Raw genomic sequence first — 20000 nt, forward strand, 5'->3', positions numbered from 1 at the left:
TAAGACCAAGTTTGTTGCAGAAGTCTCACCTTTGCTTCATTTTGCAGGATTTGTTATTATGGCAGGCTTGCAGATCTTGAATTCTAGGATCACTGCTCCTTTCCAGTTGTTGCAATTAGGCTCTGTGATTTTGTTAGTTTGAAGGGGTGTTCTATGGCCTTTCAGGCTTATTATGATGAATCTGGTATGAACTAGACAACTCACCATGTTGTTTGACAGTTCTGTGTTTGGAGAAGTGGCAGATAGATGAAAACTAAACAGTGCAAGTGGAACTGAGTGAACATTGTTTACCTTATGTTCACCAATTCATTGTTATAGTGTTAATTTTTCTTGACACTCATCAGTTGAGTAGTTGAGGCTATAGATCTTGCCTCAAGGAATTATGTGTTGCACTTGGTTGCAGTGATATTGTGAGTGAACTGTAAGATACCTAGAGTATCTTTCTTACTTGCTTAGTCTCCAGATGTATGGAAGGAATTGAAGAGAAATTTTCTTAGTAAATTCAGTCCATACATGTATGATAATTACCACAAATTCAGTGCCGCAACTTTGTTTTCATCTGGGACATCGTGTAGAAATTTAGTCAGTGTTGTAAAGTGTGTGTTAATCATGGATTTTGATATTCCTGTCTGAGTCCTGGAGATCTATCGTCTGGATGCAATTAAAATCAGCTGGTCCTTAAAGGCAGGTGAGGTGGCTTTTACTCGGACAGGGGATGTCATGGCATTCGATGGCTTGTACCAATTTCCTGATTGCAGTGAGAGAATGGAGCTGGAGGCAGGGTCATGAGATTGGGAGGTTGGTCTGAAAATAAGGGGAGTGAAAAGAGAGAGAGAGAAAAGGCAATAATACAAGAAAAAGAACAGTGAAAACAAGCGAACAACCAGGAAGTTCTCTCTCCTCTCTCCTGTCCTATCCTCTTCTCTTCTCTCTTTTCTCTCCTCTCTTCTTTCTTTTCTCTCCTCTCCTTACGTATCTCTTTCCTCTCCTCTTCTTACATATCTCTTTCCTCTCCTCTCCTCTCCTCTCCTTTCCTCTGTTCTCTGCGCTCTCTCTCTCTCTCTCTCTCTCTCTCTCTCTCTCTCTCTCTCTCTCTCTCTCTCTCTCTCTCTCTCTCTCTCTCTCTCTCTCTCTCTCTCTCTCTCTCTCACTTTCCTTTCCTCTCCTCTTCCCTCTCTTTTCACTTTCCTCTCCTCTTCTCTCCTTTCTCTTTTTGATCCTCCTCTCACCTCTTTCTTTCTTCTCCTCTCTTCTCACTCTTTCTTCTCATCTCTCTCTCTCTCTCTCTCTCTCTCTCTCTCTCTCTCTCTCTCTCTCTCTCTCTCTCTCTCTCTCTCTCTCTCTCTCTCTCTCATATCTGATTACTTTGTCAAGCTGTAGTAATAGCTTCATTATCTATTGCTTGTTGGATTTTTATCCTATATGCCACATGTGAGTATTGGTTGTGCGTTCTGGCCATCATGGTAACTGCCATTATTATTTAGATATTGAAGTGGATACATCTGTAGCATGGAGAGATTTAAGGAACTACTTGAATAATGAAAAGCAGAATATTTATTCATTATATTTTCCAAATGATCCAATGTGTGAGATATTTTGTTATAATGCAACTCTCTGTAAAACTAATAAATGAAGGTTATTTTTGTCTGTTTTGTAGAAAATGCAAATCCACTTAAAAGTTTAGGGAAAGAGAGTAAGAAGCTGCATGAATTTTGCAATGTGTAAAAACTTATTGCGAGTTTGTGTATGCAGTATGTATGTTATTTTGAGTTAAGACTTTACATATACTAATTTATGCTGTTACAAGCTTGCAGTAGCTAGATCCACCTCACTTTGTTATGCACTTTGTTAGGGCCTACGCTAGCCGAAGTTAAGAAGCAGGAATATTAAATATTTACGTTGCACAAACTGCAGGGTATGGGTGCAGAAGGAACGTTACTTGAGGAGGAGTGTAATCTCGAGGGTGAATTGTGTTCTCTCAAGATATTGATTTTCGGGTGAGACACAGGGAAGCGTGCGAGGTGAGAGGGTCAGCTGGTAAAAGTGGGGGGTGGGGGGGGGGGTGCTCGCTTCAGGAAGGATCTTTTGAAATGCACTTTGGTTGAGATGCTTTTCCCAGTCCATAGGAAAATCTGTTACGTTGAGAGATCTTTGTGGGATACTTTTTGTTGAGTTCTTTGTATGTTACAAATATTTTGTATATATTTGTATTGCAAACTTTTATGGGTTACATTCTTTCTTTCTTTTTTCTTCCTTCCTTCCTTCCTTCCTTCCTTCCTTCCTCCTTCCTTCCTTCCCTCCTTCCCTCCTTCCTTCCTTCCTTCCTTCCTTCCTTCCTTCTTCTTTTTCTTTCTTTCTTTCTGTCTTTTCTTTTTTCTTTTCTTTTCTTTTCTTTCATCTTTCTTCCTTTTTCCCCTTTGATTTTCCCTTTTCATGGTTGAACTCTTGTTAGGTTCATTATGTTTAGTTAAACATTATCGCACAGGTCATGAAAACAGACCAATAAAATAGCATGTGGTACATGTACAGTCAATCATATAATTGCAAGGCAGTTTAGATTACTTTAGATTGTATGATTATCAAACATCGTTTTCGTTCTAGTTCTGTTTTTTATTGTAGGTTCTGTCTTTTTCTACAATTTTAGCTGCATTCTAGAGAGTGCATGGGAGAATGATTTGCATGAATTGAAATAAGACTTATCTCTTACTTTTGGGCATAACCAGGTTTGTAATTTTGTTTAAGAAGCTCATTCTTTCAGCTTCAGTTGTACTTTTTAAGGAAGTAAATTTAATCGGAGCAAATATTATTATTACTACTGTGTGGGTTATTTTACTTAGCACAATTTCTGTTTAGTTTTTATTTTGATTGTTACAGCACCATGTAACCCATGATTCATTTTTCTCTCTCTCACCCACAGTGTCGCAAGGGGGTTACCACAACCCTGCTGACATGCCAATGCAGAACCCCAAGGAACAGATTGCCATGTGGCAGCAGAACACCTACATGAGTGACTCAGGTATCCACTCTGGTGCAACCACCAATGCACCCTCCCTCACCGGCAAGGAGGAGGAGATGGACACAGAATGGATGGAGGGCAGAGCACAGCAGGGATTCAACCAGGCTGCCTTCACCAGTGAGCAGGTAAAGTATTAAGGGAGAGCCCAAAAAGGGTAGTCTTTTCTGTATATCGTGTAAATGGGCCTTTCATTTTGTTTTGTATATCAAGTATATGCTAATGTAAACTGTTGCATATACTCAAAATTAACATTGTCACTTTTTCTTACATAAAGGTTGATGACATGAACCAGCAGCTGAATCAGACACGTTCCCAGCGTGTCCGTGCTGCCATGTTCCCAGAAACACTGGATGAGGGCATGGAGATCCCCTCCACCCAGTTTGACCCCCAGCAGCCTACAGCTGTGCAGAGGTTGGCAGAGCCCTCACAGATGCTCAAACATGCTGTTGTCAACTTGATCAACTATCAGGTGAGTGTGGGTGATTTGTGTACACACCTTAGCAGGTAGGAGGATGAATGTATGGTCTGTGATTGATAATATAATGAAGATGATCAAAGGTGTTAACACACTGTTATCCAACAGGATGATGCTGATCTGGCAACTCGAGCCATCCCAGAGTTGATCAAACTGCTCAATGATGAGGATCAGGTAGTTGTCTCCCAGGCTGCCATGATGGTCCATCGCCTCAGCAAGAAGGAGGCCTCGCGCCATGCCATTATGAACTCCCAACAGATGGTGGCTGCCCTCGTGCGTGCTCTTACCAATTCCAACGACCTGGAGACAACCCGTGTAACTGTTGGTGCCCTGCATAATTTGTCTCATCATCGCCAGGGTTTACTGGCCATTTTCAAGTCCGGTGGCATTCCAGCATTGGTGAAACTTCTTAGGTATAATAATAGAGGAAGATTTTCCTTTGAGAGACCCCATTATTTTTACTGATGAAAAATGAAGTACTGGTAAAGTAAACTTTAGCCATGAGAAAATGTTTCCTTTAAGGAGTGTAGTTTATTTGAATCTTTTATTTACAGCTCACCAGTAGAGTCAGTGTTGTTCTATGCCATCACCACACTCCATAACCTCCTGCTGCACCAGGAAGGCTCTAAGACAGCAGTGCGCATGGCAGGAGGTCTCCAAAAGATGGTTGCCCTGCTCCAACGCAACAATGTCAAGTTCCTTGCCATCGTCACAGACTGCTTGCAGATCTTGGCGTATGGCAACCAGGAATCCAAGCTGATAATCTTAGCATCTCAGGGACCTCAGGAGCTGGTTCGAATCCTACGCTCCTACACCTATGAGAAGCTCTTGTGGACGACCTCCAGGGTGCTCAAAGGTAAGGGAAGGTTTTGAGAGACTGAGAGAAGTTCAGGATTTGATGGCTGAAAGATACTAAAATCTGGATACTGAAAGCTGTGTTATGCAAAGTAAATATTGGGGTCCTACCCTTTTTTTTTTTTATCATATCTACATGGGGACTTCTTTGTGTTATCTCTCGAGTACACAGAAGCTGGGACCTAATATTTATTTTTGAAAATACAGACCTGAGATTCAGTATCTGAATTTTCTTAAGAATGAAGATGTGATTGGTGGTGATAGACATAGATTTATATGCAACATCTATTTTGACATTGTGTTACTAATGATTAAATTTTCTGCTTTTTTTCTTTTTTTTCTTAGTTTTGTCTGTGTGTTCAAGTAACAAGCCAGCCATTGTTGAAGCTGGTGGCATGCAGGCACTTGCCATGCACCTAACACACCAGTCAACCCGCCTTGTCCAAAACTGCCTGTGGACGCTGCGTAACCTCTCAGATGCTGCAACCAAAGTCGTATGTATCTTTTGGTGAACTTAATATCACAAGATGAGAGAGAGACTATATTGATTAGATATCAGAAGTCATGTTTTACTGTAATATTTTTTTAAAGAGGAATATAGGGTTTTGAATTTTTCTCTCTTTTTTTTTTTTTTTTTCTTTTTTTTTCCTTTTTGTGAATGTGCCTCTAAGATTTTTACCCCCACAGTGTGCAGCAGCCTATAGCATTACCATTTCTCTTGTGTAACAAATGAACCCCTGTTAATCAACCAGATATTGGCATTGCAGGACAGCATGGACCAGCTTCTGCAGAATCTTGTGCACTTGCTCCGTGCCAGTGACATCAACGTGGTAACTTGCGCTGCTGGAATCCTTTCCAACTTGACTTGCAATAACCAACGCAACAAGATCACCGTTTGCCAAGTGGGGGGCATTGAGGCTCTCGTGGCCACAATCTACAATGCCGGAGAGAGGGAGGAAATTACGGAGCCTGCTGTGAGTGGTTTCTTTGTTTCTTGGGTCAGGTGTTTTAACAAGGGAGAGTCGGGAAGGTAAATGTAGAGGTGTGTCCAGTATTTCATTATTTATTTTTAATTACTCCTATTACTATTATCATTACTATAACAACTACTATTTCTATTACTTTTATGATTAGAATTACTATTACTATAACAATTACTATTACAATTACCTTAACAATTACTAATTATTCAGATATTTCAATCCTTACTTATGATTAGGTGTTGGAAGAATTAATTATCTTTTTTCCCCCTCTCAGGTTTGTGCTCTTCGTCACTTAACCGCAAGGCATCCTGAAGCTGAAGTAGCCCAGAATGCCGTCCGCCTAAAGAACGGCATCCCCATCATTGTGAACCTCCTGCATCCCCCCTCCCGGTGGCCTTTGGTCAAGGCTGTCATTGGCCTCATCCGAAACTTGGCCTTGTGCCCGGCCAATCATGCACCTCTGAGGGAGTCTGGGGCCATCCCTAGGCTGGTGCAGCTGCTCATCAGGGCCTTCCAAGACACACAGAGGGTAAGATGCTTACATATTTGTGCACAGAAGACTTCTAAACTTGTCGCTTATTTTTGTGTGTCATCATTCATTCAACACTTCAGTTTTTAAAAATCGGTTCCTTCTTTCTCATTAGCAACGGTCATCAGTTGCTAGTGGCGGTTCAGGCAGCATCGGGGCCTACGCTGATGGAGTGCGCATGGAGGAAATTGTTGAGGGCACAGTAGGAGCCCTGCACATCCTGGCTCGTGAGTCGCACAACCGCGCCATCATTCGAGGCCTCAACGTCATCCCAATCTTCGTTCAGGTGAGACACTTGGCCCAGGATTTGCTTTGGGGGATAAACACTTGTGTGTGAAGGTCTTTGTGTGTTGCTTTTTTTATGTTGTTTCTTAGACTTTGAGATAAAATTACAAAAGTTTTGGAAAGCTGTCTTTAATGGTGATTTATATTAAAGTATTTCTAATCATATTCTGTTTTTCAGCTCTTGTACAATGACATTGAGAACATAGAACGTGTGGCCGCTGGAGTGCTTTGTGAATTGGCAGCTGACAAAGAAGGCGCTGAAATGATAGAGCAGGAAGGTGCCACAGCTCCCCTCACCGAGTTGCTCCATTCACGGAATGAAGGTGTTGGTGAGTAGCTGTCTTATTTGCAGCTTCTGTTAGTGCTTAGTAGTTCCTTATGAGATAGAGATTGTAGTGTTGGTTAAGAAATAATGGGAAAACACTTCCTTACTTTTCTCCCTCCTCCGTTTACAGCTACTTACGCTGCAGCTGTGCTGTTCCGCATGTCAGAGGACAAACCCCAGGATTACAAGAAAAGACTGAGCATGGAGCTGACCAACTCCCTGTTCCGCGAGGATGGATCCATGTGGCAAGGAGACATGTCTGCCATTCCACCTGATCTCCAGGACTTCATCACTCCTCCTGAGGGCCACTACGATCCCATGTATGCTCAAGGGCCGCCCAGCGTCCACAGTGGACATGCCGGGCCAAACTATCAAGGTGAGCTGTTTAAGAGGATCAGTCCTGTATGAATGCATATATATTGTACATAGATTTTTAGAAATGATCATTTACTGAAATAGAAAATGTAGCCAGGTTTGAAAAACCTCTCTGTTCAATCATCTGTGGTCTGGAAAGCCCTTACTGATGTCTCCTCCCCTCTCAGGAGGCTACGACCATGTGCCTGTGGACTCGATGCAAGGCCTGGACATAGGTTCCCAGCACGGTGGCCCGGGATCTAACTACGGCCCTATAGACCCCAGGGATCTGCCACCTGGACATCCTGGACATCCTGACCTTACCTTTGACCAGCAAGCTCCACCACAGCCCCCTCGCGACAATAACCAGATGGCAGCCTGGTACGACACGGACCTGTAAGGGGACGTAGCAGCGCTGCAGAAAAGACAAAACTTTATTTAAAGGAACTAAATGAAGAAGGGAATATCATGCCAAATCTTTGCATGGTTTACAACCCATGAGTGAAAGCAAGATCGAGCAAGATTGTCTGTTCACTTTAATCAAAAAGAAAAATTAAGAAGATATCTGTGGTGGAACTCGAATTCTATTACATGCATGCGTGTGTGAATATACATACTCTTACATATATCTGCATGCATGCATGTGAGTGTGTGTGTGTTTATGTGTGTAAGTATATGTATGTGTGTGCAATTATATGTGTCTCTATACATATATAATTTGAATATTCAAAGAATAGCTTACATATTGCCAATGAATAGCAAGGTCAGCAAACAGAAATGCTTTATCTTCAAAAGTCAGAAAAGTTAGAAGAAAGCAATGCTTGTGACGTGACCTGCAAAACAGCTGAAATTCTCCAGTTTCAGTTCTTTCTATACCAATTTTTCCCCCTGTGGTGATATTGATGAACTTTCACCATGGGGCATCCTGTTAAGTACCGGTACTTTTTCTTTTCTTGTTTTCCTTATTTTTTTTGTACTTTTAATGAAGCCCATGAATTTTTTTTAACTATTTAAAAGAACATAACAAAATGCATGCAAAAAGAAGGGCCCTTCCAATATTCAATGTTTATGTCTCAGGTGCTGCAGAAGCTTTTTTCAGCCATTAGTTTTTGTAGGAGGCAGCTGCAAGGCAACTTCCCATTTGTCGTTTGTGCAGCTTCGTGAGGTAGCTCTGCTAAGCAGTTTTTATCAGAGAGGTTATGCATTTATTTTGTTGACTTGATTTGTGTGAGGCCTAGCTTAAAATTGTTGTGTAACAGACTCCAGGAAGTTTTTCTTTTCTTTTTTTAGATTTTTAAAAGATAGAGTTAATGATATCACTAATGTATGTTATTGCACAAATTGTTATCCAGAACAACCATTGATTTGAATTGTATACCAAGTCATGCAGTCAAGGTGGCTTGGTAGGGAAAAAATGCAGGGTAAAATGAATGTGACATTTTCCGTTGAAACTTTTATATATTAAAAACAAAAGAATCAAATTGTGAGTGATGAAGCATCTGATAGTCATAAGTTTTAGTTGAACTCTGAGCTCAACAGAGCTTGTGGACTGCTTTCTTTAAAACCATTAAAACTTCTAGATATTGGTCCACAATTAAATTTTTTACCACCTTCTCTAGTTAGCTTTGCCGTTACAGAACATTCTTAATACACCGTAGGATTCACCTGTAGGATATGAACTCGATAGAAAGTTCTTAGCTTTTCTTGCTGTAAAGGACAATCACCTGTGAGCAAACAAGTTGTATCAGTGATTATTACGTGTTGTTAACTGTCTGGTTTTTAGTACCATTTAGTGTTTTATAGATTATGTATTCATTTTTTAGGGTTATGCGTGATCGTCCTCATGAGAAGGAGAAGTGATCTAATGACATGTCCAAAGTTTCTCTATACATACATGGTGGCTTGACAGGGGCCTTGCTTCATGCCAAGGTCTTGCCAAGTCACATGACAACCTCTATATGTTCACTTGTCAACAGGATGGTAATCTTGTCATGAACTAGGGAGAAAGTTGTGGTAATGGGCATCTGACTTTGATTTCATGAGATTTTATTTGTCAGTGTCTTTTCTTTTCTTTTTTTCTTTTAGTGTGGGAAGATCAGGATGGCCATGTAATGCGCACGAGTATCTCACTGAGGGAGGCTCACGGTAACAATTCCACCGTGTGCGCTCAGACTTCAGTGAGATGCCTCTGCCCGTGGAGTTTTCTGGTCCAAAGCATTTATTTCTGTATGAACCTAGTTTTTTCTTTTCATAAGATGCCTTTCTCACATCTTTATCATAGTTTCTTATATTTACCAACTTTTGCATAGCTGTGGAGACCAAAGACGTGACATGCCATTGACACGTGTATGATTTCAGTACCTGATACTGACCCAGTATTTTTCATAGGCTTGTCAGTGACATGTGGCATCCCCTCTGTGCAAGTTGGGGAATATCCCCCTCCATATTCCCAGTCTGTATTTTGGTTTGCAATGTGCCACAGTATTACAATATTAAGTGATTTGCAAGTGAATGAATTCATCAGAAATTCACGTCTCCCTTCTTAAAACTTTACATCCCATCATTGGCTGTACAGTGTATACCCAAGCAAAATACCTGACACACAATCACCATTCGTAGAGAGCTTGCGTATGTACTGTATGCCCAATGAACTTCGTCATTCATTGATTATTTAGTTTGTATCATTTCCAGGGGCCAGTGACAAATAAGGATAGTAGTAATGCTCATTTCATCCGTGATGGTGACTTTTTCTTGCATCACTCCCAAAAGTATGACTAAATTATTTATCACTCGGCCACCAGGTGTAGCCTCAATGACCACAATTGTTAGTTTTGTAGTCTATGTATCATCAAATTATCCAGTGTAAGTGAAGTGAGAAATAATGTTTTTTTTACAAGTTTGGTTGTTTTATTTAGTCCCATGGTAAATATGGATTCAAGGATGGAAGAAACATTAACATTAATCATTAAACCTTCCTCTAGTCCCATGCCAGTTGTTGTGTGGGGCTTAGGAAAATGTATTTTATAAGAGCAGTCCTACTTACAAGTTGAGAGGTTGAAGTAGCATCTCTCAGATTCAAACTGGGACCTGCTTTCTGTGAGGCCAGACAGGAGGCACGTTGACAATTTTTTTCTTTGTACCTATTCCAACCCCCTCTATAAACTACCAGGCAAACATCTCCCCATCTAGCTCCTGTCCTCCATATTCGAGATACTCTCATCTCTGATCCTCTCCAAGTCACTAATGAACTGGGTGACTATTTCAGCCAGGTCAGTAGGGCTCTCACCTTTCTCCACATTTCTCTTCCATTAAAACCACCAGTGAACGCACCCTTGTCATCTTCACCCTGTCCTCTGCTCAGTCCTATAATGCTCCTTTTCATCCCTCTGAACACAACGCCCTATGCTCCAACATCTTACATCTTCCTCTCTATCTTTCCTGTTAATTTCAACCACATTTGGACGACAGGAAATTTTCTCCCGAAGATATCTTCTTGAAACCCAATAAATTCTCTCCCTCATCCCATTGCTCTTATTAGCTGTTTATATAAAATACTAGAACTCATAATCTTCTCTCTCCCTTCCAGCTTGGTTTCTGCCATGCCTGAAATACACTAGACCCCTTTGCTCATTTCAAGACATGTATTATATCTGCATTTGCACGCTATGACTCCTTATTAGCCATATTCTTTGACCTAGAAAAAAAACCCATACCATATGGCGGTGCCATATTCTCCAACAATTGTCCTCCCTAGGTATATGCGGAAACATAAGTGTCTTTATAAAGTCCTTCCTCTCCAAATGCCCTTTCCTGGTCAAAATTGCCTTTTCCACACCATCATCCTTTCCTCAGTTCGAAGGCAGTGTGCTCTGCACCACCTTATTCCTTCTTGCTGTTAATGACATTGTATCAGTTCTACCACTAGTAGCCCGGTCACGTTATGTTAATGATTTACCCATCTTCACCTCTGGCACATCCATACCAACTCTCCGGTAATTCCTTCAGTCTGCAATATCATCAGTATCCTCCTGGGCCACTAACCTTGCCTTTGGTTTTTTACCTCCAAATCCTTTTCCATCCCTTTTTTCTTGCATACGTGCAGGTACCCAGCCTCAACTCTCTTATATGGCGCTCCACTCCAATACCGTTCTTCTGGCAAATTCCTTGGTGTTATTTTTAACTCCAAATTGTCCTGGCAAGGCGATATCTTTTACATTAAAGAAAAAGTTGGCTGCCGCCTCCGAATCTTAGACTCTCTCCCATATGTTATGGGGCTCAGATCGCAAAACTCTCCTACATCATCATCTTCGCTTAGCCCTAGACACCTTTAGCTCCTCTCCAGTTGAGAGCCTGTACACTGAGTCAGAGATGCCATCTCTCTCTCGACGCCGTGCCCTTCTCTTCTGTTACTATGTCCACTTCCACCAATTTTCCCTCACCAAACTATCCCACGATTCCTGCTTCTACCTTTTCGTTCCTCCTAATACCTTGCCCAAGTATTTGCTCCTCTGTTTTCCCTGACCCACCAAAATCAAAATCTTATGTCCTTCTCACCCACTTCCTTGACCATGTATCCACTCACACCTTTAGTATCCAAGTTTACACTGATGGCTCCAAATCCACTTTCGGTGCTGGTTTCACAGTAGTTTTTCCAACTCGCATATTCAAATACCCCCTCCCTCCTGAGTTCAGTGCCCTTACTACAGAACTGTACACACTCCTTTTCACCTTAAAACACATTTTTACCGCCTCCAGTAACTCACTCTTTCATAAAGTCTATGCTTCCGACCAAAGCCCTTGTCTAAGATTCACAACTGGCTGTTCTATCTGTCTACGCCCCACAAATCTGCCATAAATTCCCGGTAACGAACTGGCAGATCCTCTAGTACGCTCCCCCACAATGTCCACACCACACCAACCCCCCTTTCTCACGTATTCCAGCCACGAATTATCACCCCCACTTTGTCTTCCTGGTCAGGTCTTCTCATCAACAAGTTACATACCATAAAACTATCAGTCTCCTCCTGGCCAGCAACATTTCATCAGAACAGACGCCTGCGTATTGGTCACACCCGCCTTACGCACTTCTAGCTGATGTCACGTTCTGATCCGCCCCTATGTACCCACGTAATATTCCTCTTTCAGTTTCCACACCACCTGTTTTGTCCACACTTTACTGCATCCCGTACTTCAGCTTTTCCTTGCCTATCCTCCCTTCACCGACCTTCCAACCTGTCAGACATCCCTTACGGAATCACACACTTTCTGCTCTGACAACCTGTTCCCCCTCATCAGACGCATACATATCCTTCACTTCATCTTATCCCCCCTTGATTATTCCTACCTTTACCCATTCACTCATCCTCTCCACTTTTACCAATCTTTACCCATTTCAAAACCATCCTACTATTGTATGACTGTTGAGGATAGCACCTATTCATTAACTCCCCCCCCCCCCCTCCCCCCAATCCTTTGCCCGTTGTTGTCGTGGGGGGGCTTAGGAGACGAAGACTGAGACCCAATGATGGGGAACTCCTCAACCTTGGGACTCAGCCATCGACTCAACTAATTTTGCATGGTCTTTTTTCCCACTTATACTTTTCGTTTCAGTTTCTTCACCAATCCCTTCTACTATCCACCTCCTAAGGTGTGAGAGCCGTGCTGAAAGGATGAAAGGCTGACTTTATGTCAGTCCTGAACGGCCTGAGGGAACCATGGGCACGGTATTCCCCTGCCATACCTGGCCCTTACCCCTCAAGGGGACCCTGAGGGGTGGACTATTTTTTCCCCCAACATACTCCAGGCTTATCATGGCCAATAATGAAGACGTAACCCCACTTTTAGGGGCAATGAGGCTTGCCCCTTTATCAAATAGCCCCAATCCCGGCTCTCCTTTGACCACGGCTCCGAACACTGCAACAACTATCCCATCATCAATGCATACTAGTACAGTATCGGCCCTAATCAACAACCAACCCCCAGGAGACATTTCTACTCTCCCAACATGCTCAACTTCAACTCCTTTACTCCCACAACCTTCTTCATCAACCACCCCATCTCCCCTTATTACTACCTTATAACCTTATTGCCCACCTCCCCAAAACACTACCCCCTTCAACACTACTCCCTCCTCCACACGTCCCCGCACTTCTACTACCCCCACCTCTACAAGAATCCTAAATACTCTATTTCGCCCAGCCAAATGGGACCGATTTTTCGTGATCCCTCCCACAGCTCCCTACTCTCAAAACACCCTCCTCTTCCAACAATGCCTCCAAAAACAAGTAGGCAAAGTCTCTTTCCGCAGCCGACCCGACCACTCCCGTCTCGTCACAGTAACAACTGAATACCAAGCTATAGCATTAACAAAACTAACTGATCTATGTGGTAATCCCATCCCTACGGAACCTTATCCAACCCTCAATACTTGAACCGGAACTGTCTCTATCTCCCCAACAGATTGCCCAATCTATGACAAAGAATGGTCAGATTGTGGAGAGGACTTACTCGCCTGTCTCACAGACTATGATGCAACATATGTACAATGCTACTCTATTCCTCCCAGAGAAAATCGTAAGAAATCCATTAACATTGCCAAAATTACTTTCCGTAGACATGACCTTCCCTTTAATGTTTACATAGGTGGGGAATCCCTACCTGTCCGACCATATCAACCTCCTCCTCGTCAGTGCCAAAATTGTTAGCGTTTATGACACCCAGCCAAACACTGTCATTCCACAGCCAGATGCCCGCTATGTGCCCAACCTGGCCATACTCCATCAAACTGCTCTGCACAATCACGCACATGTGCAAACTGTGGCGGTCCCCATAATGTATTTTATAGAGGCTGCCCCACTTACAAATTTGAGTCTGAGGTAGCAACTCTCAGATTCAGACTTGGACTCACTCTACGTGGAGCCAGACAGGAGGCTCGTCGACGAAGTTTTTCTCTTACCCCCTACTCTAGTAATGTCGCTCACTCTGCCACTCCCCCTACCCCCTAGCTCCTACACCCTCTCCTAAACCTAACCCCCTCCATCTAACTTCCCCTCTTCTACCTCCTACCATCCCCAGTCAAATTCTTTTGCCATCCTAAATCCAGACACTCCAATCTCTACCCAATCAAATTCTTTTGTTATCCTAAATCCAGACACCCCAATCTCTACTACAGCCCCGACACCTTCCCCTCTGCCTCCCCGCGCTACCCGCAGCAGACAGAATAAACGTTCCACCCCCTCTTCCCCTACCTCACAATCACTTCCACCTTCCTTTTCCCCTATTCAGACACCAGACTTCTCTTCCCCCTCACAAGAAAACCTTTATCTCACAAAACTCCCCAACCAACTCCACTACAGAAACTCTTGAAGATATCCAGAACTACATAATCGAGTCCCAAACTAATACTCATCCACCTTCAAATTCTACAACTCCCGCTACCTCCACACTCAAAGTGACTGCCGATATCCATCCTCCTACTCATATTTTCCCTACACCCAATCCTCCTACCCCATCCCAACAAAACCCATTCCCCCTGACTCCAGCCCCACCTATATTAACCCTCCCACTATCCCCTCTATCCCTTCCACTCCCTCCTGGATACACACGTGAAACCCTCATGTCACAAGTACCCTCTTCCCCAGACCCTCTACCTCCCGACACCCCTCCTGATACAATACCACCTCCCCAACCTCATTCTTTATCGCACCCTCTAGCACCTTCCCCTTCAAATTCTCCAACACGCACTGCAATCTTTGCCACTAAATCAACGAAAGTATAACTATCCTTCATTGGGACATTCGCGGTTTCCGAATGTTCCTCTTTCAGTCCCACATATTATATTGTCATGCCCACGTCCTCCCCACATAGACATCCCAACTTATCAGACATCCTTACAGAATCTCACACTTTCTGCTTTGACAACCTGTTTTCCTTCCTCAAACGCATATATATCCTTCACTTGATCTAATCCTTTACATTACCTCATCCGACCCTAACCCATTCACTCACCAATTCCTTAACCCAGCTTTAACAACTAATCACTAACCCAACCATCCTTCACAAACATAAACTATAGTGCTATATGACCTTAGATGTCTAGCACATGTATTGCTTTTAACCATTAACCATTCAGACACCAGACTTCCCCCCCCCCCCCCTCACAAGAAAACCTTTATCTCACAAAACTCCCCAACCAACTCCACTACAGAAATTCTTGAAGATATCCAGAACCATATAATCGAGTCCCAAACTAATACTCATCCACCTTCAAATTCTACAACTCCCGCTCCCTCCACATGATCTAACCCCTTTACATTACCTCATCCGACCCTAACCCATTCACTCACCAATTCCTTAACCCAGCTTTAACAACTAATCACTAACTCAACCATCCTTCACTAACATTAACTATAGTGCTATATGACTTTAGATGTCTAGCACATTTATTTTGCTTTTAACCATTAACCATTAACCTACTACTGTATGGCTGTTGAGGATAGCACCTATCCTTTCTACCCTTTTTGATACTATAGCTGCTTATAGTGCTATATTCGATGTCTCGAATATTTATTTATTTTTTTTTTTTTTTAGCCATTAACCATTAACCATTATAATTCGATTAATTCTTTGACGTCTCATCGAAAGGGTTACTCCGTTGTCTTTTTTTTTTTTTTATATGTAACAAAATTTTGCGGTTAAACGGAGGAAAAAAAAAGTCTACCCTTAGAGTTTTCAAAATTTCCATGACACCATTTTCTGTCACTGAATATATATTTTACGGGGCACGTTAATATTTGGGTAAAAAATGTAATTAACATATTTTATCTTTACCTATTGTATTCTGGTGCCCGGATTCTACCATATGGAATAAGTTGCCATTGTACATCTACAAAATATTTACTATAATAATGATATATCAAAATCTTATGATCCAAGCGAGTACTTGGAGTTCACATAGCCAAGTCAAAATTTAAACTGACCCATTTTAGTTAATAATTCTATTTTTAATGAGCCTTAATACAGTTGAACCTAATCAAAATATAAAAAATAATTTCTATCGTTATTCCAATGTCTTTATTTCACATCAGATCAATAAGATTTCTAAAATATATATCTTTATTAGTTTACCCTTCCCTTAAATTTTATGTAACATCGTTTTCTGTAATTGAATTAGATTCGGGATTTCAGGTAAGGCTTGTCTATATTAGAATAACTTCGTATCTGTTTTTGTAACTATTTTTCTGACATGCAGTCGCCAGGGTTACTATATTTGACATGCACATGCACATGCACATGCACATGCACTCACACACTCACACACTCACACGCTCACACACACACACACACACACACACACACACACACACACACACACACACACACACACACACACACACACACACACACACACACACACACACACACTCACTTACTCACTCACTCACTCACACACTCACTCACACACTCACTTACACACTCACTCACTCACTCACTCACTCACTCACTCACTCACTCACTCACTCTCACCCACCCCTCAAGGTCGCCATCAGGTGCAGGGCTAGATAACTAAATAGGAGAATACCCTGCCCATAGCTCCGTTCAGGACTGACCCAAAACTGGCCTTACATCCTTTCAAGACGGCTCGCGCATCTTTGGAAGTTGAGAGAAGAAAAGGCTGGAGGAGAGAATGGAAAGGAAAGGGGAAGAAGAGAAGACCGTACAAAATTGGTTGAGCAGAGGCCCGAGACCCAAGGTAGGCGAGGTAGGGTCTCTGCCAAGGCAAACGTGGGCATGGGATTAGGGGGGGGGGGGGGTGACAGCAAAGTTATACATTCACTTCTATCACAAATGCTAAATGTGTATACATCGATCACTAATTTGTCCTGTTGTAGAAAATACTTCACTTTTAACTCTACCAATTCCTACAACACACATTCACACAACAATATTTAGTTATTTTATTGAAAAAATTCAGCCGCGTCAACATAGTTAATGGTCAAAACAAATAAATGTCCCAAACGCCAAAGGTCATATGGTATTATGATAAAAATATTGTGGTAAAAAGAGTAAATATGAGTTAACGATTAGATTAAGAAGACAGAAACAGGGAACGAGGAAGAGAAGGAAAAAGACGAATGGAGAAGACGAAAATTAGTCGAGGCGAGGGCTGAAGTCCAAGACACGGATGCTCCCTACCTTGGGCTCGGTCTCTGTCCCCTATCCCCCCCCCCCCCCCCAAGACGAGTAAGGTATTAAAAGCACATTCGCTATTAATCTCTTTTTATGGTGTCAACAAACCATCTATTAAGGCAGCTCATTAAAGTAGATATATAAAATCAAGATTTTCCTTTTCTGGTCATACTCGATAACTGAATATAGCATCAGTCAAAGCAATTTTATGTTCATGAGGATACCTATTTCAAAGGGTCTTTTTTATTTATTTTATTATTATTTTTGTGTGTGAGAGAGAGAGTGAGAGTGAGAGAGAGAGAGAGAGAGAGAGAGAGAGAGAGAGAGAGAGAGAGAGAGAGAGAGAGAGAGAGAGAGAGAGAGAGAGAGAGAGAGAGAGAGAGAGAGAGAGAGAGAGAGTGAGAGAGTGTGAGAGTGAGAGTGACTGAAGTGTATATGCAAATCTTGTTCATTTTCAACAAGTTGTCTTATATCCATCTCCACAAGCTATATCCATCTCCACAAGCACCCTTTCAATGATGACCTTCCGACCCCTTTCAAAGCTGCTTATTTAGCCTCTTTCATGGCGCCCTTTGGCCTTCCAGCGGTGTGCACTCCTTCAGGGCTTCCAAAGGTGCTCCTCAGACCCATTCTCTGGTTCTGCTTTGGGCCGCTCATCGATGCCCCTCTGGCTCTTCCAATGGCATCTGGCACCCATCCAGAGATTCCAACGATGCTAAAATCATGAGGTAAATTAAGAGAGAATAAAATCTGTGAATGTAATGGTAACTACGGGAAAGGAAAGGACCGTCTCTGGAAGTGAGCCTTTATTTGTTATATATCAAGAAGTTAAGATATAACCGGATATCTTACCTCATTAAAAGAAAAAGAAAGAAAAAAAAGACTTTCAAGTGCAGTTATATCTCCTGTCAAACACTCAAAGCAAAATGTATAAATGTGATTATTCAGAACCCACTGTGAGTAATCAGATGCCTCCTTAGCTTAGCGACTTCAATGAACCTTTTCCCACATTCATGACACTCGAATGGCTTTTCTCCTAAGTGGATCTTTTTATGTCTCCTCAGGTCACTAACATAATTAAACTTACTATTACACTCAGAGCACTCATACGGTTTTTCCCCAGTATGAGTGACAAGGTGTTTCTTCAGTTCACCGCTGTCAATATACCTTTTCTTGCACACAGAACACTCGTGTGGTTTTTCTCCTGTGTGATAAACCATGTGTCTCTTAAGCTTGCCACTCTCGATAAAACTTTTCCCACACTCAGTACAGTCATAAGGTTTCTCTCCTGTGTGAATCCTCACATGTGTGGTGAGATTGCTCTTTTGAGTAAACTTTTTCCCGCAATCAGCACACTCGAACGGCTTTACTCCTGTGTGAATCCTCTTGTGTATATTCAGGTGACTTCCATCGGTAAACCTTTTTCCACACTCGGTACACTCAAATGGCTTTTCTCCCGTGTGAATCCTCTGGTGTGTCTTCATGTTACTTTTCTGACTGAACCTTTTCCCACAATCGGGGCATTCAAATGGCTTCTTCTTTGGATGACTCTGCTGGTGCTTCTTTAGCTCACTCCTGTCATTAAACAGTCTCCCACATTCGGGGCACTTCAGTAATTTTGCTGCTGAGTTAGCCCTCTGTAGTGCTTTTACATCAGTGTGTTCAACCTTCTTTTTATTAAACTCAGGATTTGAAAAATGAAGCCACTGGTGTAGTTTCAGATCACTATATTTCTTGAACCTTTTCCCACATTCATAACACTCAAAGGGTCTTTCTCCAGTATGAGTCATCTGGTGTGCCTTCAAAGACTCACTTTGAGTAAAACTTTTCCCACACTCAGAGCATTTAAATGGTTTTTCCCCGGAGTGAATAACCTCGTGTCTTTTTAACTTACTACTTTCAATAAACCTTTTCCCACACTCCAAACACTCGAAAGGTTTTTCACCTGTGTGAATTCTTTGGTGTAGTCTTAGGCTATCACTCCGACTAAACACTTTCCAACAAATATTACATCTGTGTTGTCTTTCACCTGAAGCTATCAACAGCTGTGCCTGTAAATTATTATCATTAAAGCAGATATTTATGAATATTTTCCCACAATCTGAGCACTTCAGTGGCTTTTCCTCAGAGTCATTCCCTGTCTTCAGATTATCATCTTGATCAAACTTCTTCCCACAGCCTGAACATTCAGTTGGTCTTTCTCGCATGTGAGCCCTTGGGGGCATTTTTATGTCATTTGTAAAGACTGTTTTCTCAGACCCATTCCCATTAACCTTTTTCAAAGATTCGTTTAAAACATTCTCTTCCGCAGGCTCAGTTACAGTATTCTTTTTCACAGACTCAGTTACAGTATTCTTTTTCACAGACTCAGTTACAGTATTCTTTTTCACAGACTCAGTTACAGTATTCTTTTTCACAGACTCTGTTACAGTATTCTTTTTCACAGACTCAGTTACAGTATTCTTTTTCACAGACTCAGTTACAGTATTCTTTTTCACAGACTCAGTTACAGTATTCTTTTTCACAGACTCAGTTACAGTATTCTTTTTCACAGACTCAGTTACAGTATTCTTTTTCACAGACTCAGTTACAGTATTCTTTTTCACAGACTCAGTTACAGTATTCTTTTTCACAGACTCAGTTACAGTATTCTTTTTCACAGACTCAGCTACAGTATTCTTTTTCACAGACTCAGTTACAGTATTCTTTTTCACAGACTCAGTTACAGTATTCTTTTTCACAGACTCAGTTACATTGACCTTTTCCTCAGACTCATCTACATCAATCATTTCCTCCAGCTCAGAAATCTTGGATGCTTTTTCAGAGTGAACCTTCTGGTGTGTCTTTAGATCAGCACTTTGAAGGAAACCTTCTCCACACTCGGAACACTCAAACGGCTTCCCTTCAATGTGAAACATTAGGTGTTTCTCCAATTTTTCAGTTACAGTATTCTTTTTCACAGACTCACTTACATTGACCTTTTCCTCAGA

The 20000-nt window shown here is 41.9% G+C and overlaps 2 protein-coding genes across 5 annotated transcripts in view; one reads left to right on the plus strand and one right to left on the minus strand.

Annotated features, from left to right (window-relative positions):
• The window catches only part of LOC125048224 (armadillo segment polarity protein-like), a 17361-nt gene extending 7642 nt beyond the window's left edge, over window positions 1-9719 (plus strand). For 2 of the 3 annotated variants that reach the window (XM_047646797.1, XM_047646798.1), the window contains exons 3-13: window positions 2918-3141; window positions 3291-3485; window positions 3600-3904; window positions 4046-4347; window positions 4692-4840; window positions 5099-5320; window positions 5604-5858; window positions 5974-6144; window positions 6322-6472; window positions 6599-6844; window positions 7011-9719. In XM_047646797.1, the coding sequence (XP_047502753.1) occupies window positions 2918-3141; window positions 3291-3485; window positions 3600-3904; window positions 4046-4347; window positions 4692-4840; window positions 5099-5320; window positions 5604-5858; window positions 5974-6144; window positions 6322-6472; window positions 6599-6844; window positions 7011-7222 (2432 nt within the window). In that variant the 3' untranslated portion in view covers window positions 7223-9719. The remainder of the gene's footprint in view (window positions 1-2917; window positions 3142-3290; window positions 3486-3599; window positions 3905-4045; window positions 4348-4691; window positions 4841-5098; window positions 5321-5603; window positions 5859-5973; window positions 6145-6321; window positions 6473-6598; window positions 6845-7010) is intronic. The other variant, XM_047646799.1, reaches the window with a different exon arrangement.
• An 8082-nt stretch (window positions 9720-17801) lies between these two features.
• Window positions 17802-20000, minus strand: part of LOC125048289 (zinc finger protein 420-like) — a 9623-nt gene continuing 7424 nt past the window's right edge. For both annotated transcript variants that reach the window (XM_047646931.1, XM_047646932.1), the window contains one exon: window positions 17802-20000. This exon is cut by the window's right edge and continues 1186 nt beyond it. In XM_047646931.1, coding sequence (XP_047502887.1) covers window positions 17955-20000 — 2046 coding nt within the window. In that variant the 3' untranslated portion in view covers window positions 17802-17954.

The sequence above is a fragment of the Penaeus chinensis genome, chromosome 43 (genome assembly GCF_019202785.1).
Source record: "Penaeus chinensis breed Huanghai No. 1 chromosome 43, ASM1920278v2, whole genome shotgun sequence".
In the NCBI taxonomy this organism is placed as follows: Eukaryota; Metazoa; Arthropoda; class Malacostraca; order Decapoda; family Penaeidae; genus Penaeus; species Penaeus chinensis.